This window comes from Dinoponera quadriceps, unplaced genomic scaffold (genome assembly GCF_001313825.1).
Source record: "Dinoponera quadriceps isolate SergipeBrazil2010 unplaced genomic scaffold, ASM131382v1 scaffold2159, whole genome shotgun sequence".
Lineage (NCBI taxonomy): Eukaryota > Metazoa > Arthropoda > Insecta > Hymenoptera > Formicidae > Dinoponera > Dinoponera quadriceps.
The window spans coordinates 1,316,605-1,323,123 of NW_014556477.1; the positions used below are offsets into that span (position 1 = coordinate 1,316,605).

Here is a 6,519-nt window from a genome sequence, read left to right on the forward strand (position 1 = left end):
CGTCTGCTTTTTGTGAGCGATTAAATGAAAAGAGTCATTTTTTATTCAATGCTGAATAACTCGGTGAAAAAATCGCATTTAAATCTGCATACACGCAAATAAAAGAGAAAAGTCCGTTTTTTTTTTTAATATTATAAATATGTACGATATATACGATGTTATGTTTAAGTAGTACAACTTGACAAACTTCATAATAAATTCTGACGTTCGTATAACACCGAAAAAAATAACTTTATATTCAAATATATATTAAAAAATAGAGATTTTAGGCTATAAAATGTTGCTCGAATCATCTCATTATGATTATTCCTTCTAAAATTACAATCCATTAAATTCCACTTAAACAAGCGATACAAGTCTGGGAAAAGCAACGCGTCTACCTGGAACATAACCTAGCAAAAATGGGTGTCCAGTTGAACTCTATTGTAATTGTTGACAGCGCATAAAAAAAAGAAGAAAAACACGAAAAACGTGACGCTGATTGATTTCGAACGCATTGATTCTTGAATTGTTGAGAAGAAAAAATTGACCGTCGCCTCTAATGTTTGGAAACGAGGCAGGTATGCTCGCAAAACTTGGCTTCTTGTTATTGCTTGTTTGCACAGCATGCGTCTTGTTTATCGCGTTCACGGAGAAAGGCTTACGACCGCAGAGGAAGAATGCAATTCCCATGCAAGCGACGGTAGTTGAGATACCTGGAAAATCGTCGAACAGTGTCAAGCTTATAATCGAGCCACTTTGCAACTCTACTTTCCTCGCGTGGATCGTCACGTCGTACGCGGGTGATCCTTCGGCTAGAAGCGCCTTACGGCGAGCATACGCGAGCGAGGAATTACAGACTTTGGGAATTAGAAGGGTATTTCTGCTCGGTACGTTAAGCGATGATGCTCAGAGGAAGACTCGCGTGTCGCAGAATGCTTTGTTGGATGAGTCGCGTCGATTCAACGACATACTTCAGGGAGACTTCGTGGACACGTACAGAAATTTGACCCGGAAGCATCTGATGGGTCTTCGGTGGGCGGTGAACAAATGCAGACATCTTCAGTACATCGTGAAGATGGATGACGATATAGTCATAAATCTATACGGCCTATTGGATAAGTTACATGGTGTAGTAGATGAGGACTCCTTGACCGGCTATGCTTTGAGGAATATGATTCCCGTTCGAGAACCGGCTAACAAGTGGTATGTAAGCGAGGCGGAATATGCGGGTAGTATCTATCCGGATTTCGTTTCCGGCTGGATGTACGTTGTGCGTCCGCAGATGGCAAATCGCCTGACTAATTACGCCGAGTCTTCCAACGAATACTTCTGGATAGACGACGTGTTCGTGACCGGTGTTCTGAGGCAAGCTTTGAACATAAAGATCCGGAATATCGGGGAGTTGTACACGACGGATCATAGATATTTGGAATGTTGTATGAAGGGAAGAAAGAGCTTGTTGCAATGCGAATTCCTGATCGGTCCTAACGGGGGCGATGCAGAGTTACAAATAAGATTCAAGGAATTCGCCAAATTCTGCCACACGAATTGTTCCGTTCGTCCTGCGACTAATCTTGTGGGTAAAACCTGCGTGGTGGCTTATAAGGAAGCAAATCTACACAAAGGTGCGGTCCAAATAAATACTGTTCACATTTTGTAATGTATGTATGTATGGTGGCAGTAGGGAAATCGGTGCGAGATCAATATGTGATTTTATGAAGAATATTTTTTATACTTATCCTATTTATTCTTGTATACAAAATTTGTACAATATTTTACAACATCATACATATATGCATGTATACATACATATATATTATGTACATATACACGTATGTGTACGAAATAATTATATATATATTACGTGTAGATGTAATATATGTAAAATTTTAGAGTAAAACATTGTTGAGTTTATTTTGTCCCTTGCCATACAACAATAGGTGATACAAGATAATCATAATGTCGTAATGCTTTCTGATTTAGCCCCTCTTTATATAATGAATGATACTATTGCTATTCATGCAATATCTAATTTAATATTATTGAATTATAAATCGCACAAAAATAAACGGTCCTTTTGCCGATGATTATTAGATTATTTGAATTTTAACAGTCAAAACACAAATCAGTTGTTTTTATCAGAAAAATAATGTTGAAAAATAAAAAATAAAAAGAAATTCCGGCACTATCGAGTGCTGTACATTACAAGTAAATGTCACACTGAATTCGCAATTCCGATGAGCAAAAATAAGAAGTTGACGAATAATTCAATATTATTGAATTAGAAATTGCATAAAAATAAACGCTTTTATTTATCAATGATTGATAGATCGTTTGAATTTTAACAGTCAAAACATAAATCATTCGTCAAAAAAATAGTTGAAAAGTAAAAAGAAATGTCGGCACTTTCGAATGCTGTACATAATAAGTGAACGTTACACCAAATTTCCATCGAGGAAAAATAAAAAAAAAAAGTTGGTGAAAATCGTAAACTATCAATTATAATAAATTAAAAGTAAGATCTGATACAATAGTAACGAATCTGTTTAACGAATCTGTGTAAGTTGATGTTCAAGCTCTTTCCTCAGATCGAACACCCAGATTTAAGGAAAACAACTCATCGAGCAAAAAATAAAGAAAATTGGCGATTAACGCGTACATAATCAATATAATAAATTAATAATAAGGTCAGATACACTATTGACAAATCTGCATTAATTGACGTTCCATAAGCTCTTTTTCCTTACATCAAAATCTAGATTTAATGAAAATATAACTATCCAAGGTATGATATAGCGAAAAGTTTAGAGCAGAGATTTTTTTCTCGGTAACTGAAAAGTGGCACCTATGCTCAAATGATCACTACCTACTATAAAATTTGGTATGGTTGGTAACATGGCGCACTGGCTCACAGTAGGTAAGACGTACTTCTCAATAGGTTGAATGTTGCTATAAAAAATATAATCGACAGTGATCCATTCATCCTGATGCGTCGTCGCCTCCATGTCACCTTTGCCGTTCATATGCGTATATACGCTGCGCATATTAAGAGGATGCGTTAGAACACCGGATGAAAACTTTACAGAATGGCCCTGTGCTATCTCGATGATCTGCGTACGGCTGGTATTGACGTTCACATTACTCGCACTACAAGACGTACGCACATCTTCATCCGTTCTCTCCGAAGACGATTCGCTGTTTTCCAGCTGCGAACGATTCAAGTGATTACTTAAAGAAACAACTCAGACGACTCAAAGAGACGGTCCACTTCGGAAAACGGTAAGTTGGAATTTTCATTTATTTAATTTTTTTAAATTAATTTAATTTTTTTTTTATTAATTTAATCAATTTTTATTTATTGCGTAACGGTGTATCGTGATAAATTAAATATAAGTTTTCACTTATAGCTTTTTCATCCTAGAAAAATAGATAGACTATCTAAGGATCCTGATGTACGTGACTAGTAAATACATACCATGACTTTGCCGTTGCCTTCCCTTCGTACTCTCTGAGTTAAGACATTAAAGTGTTGACAATTGTCGGTGACGCATAATCGCGGCGGTATCAAGGAGTTTGACAGAGATTGGAATTTGCTCGACTCTAAACTCCGTCCTTTACCATAGTACTTAAATGAACCTTCCGTTAGGAACTTGTAGACACTTGAAAATGGCGTCAGGTTAAAGTCTCCCGCCAATATGATCGGTAAGTACTTCGGACCCGTTCTGCAACATGTTAATGAACATATATATGTATGTATGTATTTATATGTACACACATATATATAATTTTTTTATAGAATATTATAGAAATATAAAGATTATGTACATATTTATAAAAGTATTATATATACAATCAAAAACTCTAGTCGCTCACTAATTATTAATATAAAATAACCAATGTGATCTTGAGATCTTATTAAGAATTTCGATTAGAATCAAAGTCCAGAACACACTATTTTGATTACAAATGTTTTATGTAAATTATGCGCAAAATTACGTGTACTTGTGTACGTGTGCTAATACTCGCGCGAAGGTTACTGTACGCGATTACAATAGTTACCGAAGCGCACTCACCGTGTGTCTTCGACAAACGCCATTCGCTCTATTTCTGCTAACAGAAGCTGTGTCTGCGCCAATCGTACATCGGCGCGCCTCGGATTATATAACAAATGAGTAGTGGCAGCTATAAATTGTGTTTCCGGGCTGTCTCTGAGGGACAATTTAGCGATTATTCCAACATTGTCTCTATTTAAGACCTCGATGCCAGATTGATGTAACTCCACCTTCGCATAATCTAGCAAAGTAAACTGATCACTGCGATATAACAAAAGCAAACCGTCCTTTTTGTCGTTCGTTCTCTTCTTATACAAATACTCATATCCGAGTTCTCGTAACGGCGCTACAAATTCTGGCAAGTGATCCTCCAGCATTTCTTGAAGGCAAATTATCTGTAAAAACGACATTCAAGATTAGACTATGTTAGATCTTCCGTTTGTTCTTGTATCCCAAGTTTCAAATCATTCAGTTTCACATAATTCAGTATAAAAGATACAAATATACATGCATTTGCCTCTGCTTCAATTATCTCCTGTAACACCAGAGGTTTTCTAATCTTCCAACTTAGAGCAGCTGGGTCGTGCTCATGATACAAGTAGGAGTGAGTTTCCAACAGATTCTGCGCCAGGATATTGAAAGACAAAAGCCTCAGCGTGAAAGAACTTTCTGCATTACTGTTCGGTCTACCTAAGGATGTTTGAGAAATTATGTTCTTTCAGCAAACGGATAAACTGTGATGCATACGTTAACACAGAATAATTATTTTCTCTTATACCAGAGAAACAGAGATAATGATTTTTACCTTTCCCAAATTTCTTCCACTTTCTTATAGCTTTGTATCTCTGTCTGTCGAGTACCTGATTTCCTGGCAGGCAATTCGCAGCTGTTGTACACACGTTGGCTTTGACGCTATAAGCTGCATCGTACGTATGGCTCTGGCAATAAATCGAATTGCCTGGAGTCGCGTTAAATGGTATGTTGCACATTGCAGCGGCGTTATTTTGGCTGTAACATCTGTCGAGATATGGCTCCATGGTGGCTTTTTTGCAATCTTGAAGAGACACAGAATTATCCATAGGTGCGGAAGTACTCTTGCGCAGTGTTCTTAGGAACAACCGACTTAGTCTTAACATGTAAACGATCTGCGAAAGAACATCGTACTATTACACCAAATTGCCCGCGAAAAGTGACAGAAGTCGTAGGAAGTGTGACGTAAAAGAGAGAAATATGTTGCCGAATTCACCGAAAACGATATCCAACGGCTTGATTATTCTTCCCGCGCGACGAAGATCGGCAATACGCATCTCTACACCCGAATTTTATCGGTAAGCAACACATGATATTATCATCAAGTCCCATCGAGGCCGACGAGAGAGTCCTTTTCTCTCGTTCTCTACCTTACCTCTCGACATCAGGAATTCACGCGCAAAGCGACATCGTTCATGGTGCGCGAGATTGGAAATAACGAATATTTCCAATTTCACCATTTAATTTTTTCCCCTTACCACACGCGAGAATCGAGTTCGAACACTGTTATATATAACCTCTAAGACGACCATGACGTCGTAATGCAAATTCACACGACGCGAAGTCGGCCGTCGAAAATCGCTTCCCGCTCAAGAGACGTTCGAGGACGTTCGCGAGAAGCGCAGGTAAGAAAAAGAAACGCACACAAGGATGCGCTCACCTGCCACGATCGAAGGAACGTTTCGTCCCGCGCTTTGTTACATGCTACACATTCGACTTTGCGTGTACTTTCACCTTTGAAGATATGTAGTAACCTCGACAAGAACACACACCTCATTTATTTGCGCGTTACCGTTATATCACCGAACGTTCCCGGTGTCGCGTATCCTCATCCCGAAAGAAGGAAGAGAGCGGTGCCTCGAGAGAACGTCCAGGAAGTCGCCCGCGCTGCATCGGTCAGCGGGTACGAACTCCCCCTCTAAAGATAATTAAATGGTACAAGGTGAAGGGTACTCTGCGATAATTAATGTATCTTTTGCGCACGTATAGCTTCCAGTGCCATCTCTCACGGAGTACAAAGGAATAAAGACTTATTCATTAAAACTGTGTGACCGCCATTATGGATTACGCATAGAGAAGTCGACCAATCACGAAATCATGAGCTCTGTCCAGCCTATCACGGAGCTTATAACGTCGATAATCGCTCTCGGATCGATTCAAATTCGTTTTAGGTCCGTGTTACACTATGGATTAGGATTGAGATTGAATTGAAATTTTACCAATCGGAGCAAGTTTAATTAAACTTGAATTTGGTTAAACTTGCTCCGATTGATCCAATTTCAATCCTAATCCATAGTATGATACGGGCCTCAGCCGAAAAGGCCGTGAGAAAAAACACATCACGTTGCTGTTATTGTTGTGCAGTTTTGTACCAAACACACGCTCGTTTTCTCTCTGTATGCATATTATACGTGCATGTAATTATATGACTTTCAATAGGAATGACTGGATGTCT

General features: G+C 38.5%; 2 protein-coding genes across 5 annotated transcripts; one reads left to right on the plus strand and one right to left on the minus strand.

Moving 5' to 3' along the window:
• Positions 1-236: 236 nt before the first annotated feature.
• Positions 237-1,763, plus strand: LOC106747505 (beta-1,3-galactosyltransferase 5). Its single transcript, XM_014625075.1, has one exon. It carries the CDS (start codon positions 542-544, stop codon positions 1,640-1,642), a length of 1,101 nt encoding a protein of 366 aa, XP_014480561.1. The 5' UTR covers positions 237-541; the 3' UTR covers positions 1,643-1,763.
• A 114-nt stretch (positions 1,764-1,877) lies between these two features.
• LOC106747556 (protein angel) lies at positions 1,878-6,231 on the minus strand. Of its 4 annotated transcripts, none has more exons than XM_014625184.1 (6): positions 5,725-6,231; positions 4,840-5,179; positions 4,546-4,724; positions 4,056-4,429; positions 3,458-3,704; positions 1,878-3,188 (listed from the first exon to the last, which is right to left on the minus strand). In XM_014625184.1, the coding sequence occupies exons 1-6, from the start codon at positions 5,839-5,841 to the stop codon at positions 2,787-2,789; spliced, it is 1,659 nt and encodes a 552-aa protein (XP_014480670.1). In that variant the 5' UTR covers positions 5,842-6,231; the 3' UTR covers positions 1,878-2,786. The 4 variants fall into 4 exon arrangements, with proteins under 4 accessions (XP_014480670.1, XP_014480671.1, XP_014480673.1 ...); XM_014625185.1 differs by having other exon boundaries at positions 5,837-6,226; XM_014625187.1 differs by having other exon boundaries at positions 4,840-5,088; positions 5,837-6,223.
• Between the last annotated feature and the right edge of the window lie 288 nt (positions 6,232-6,519).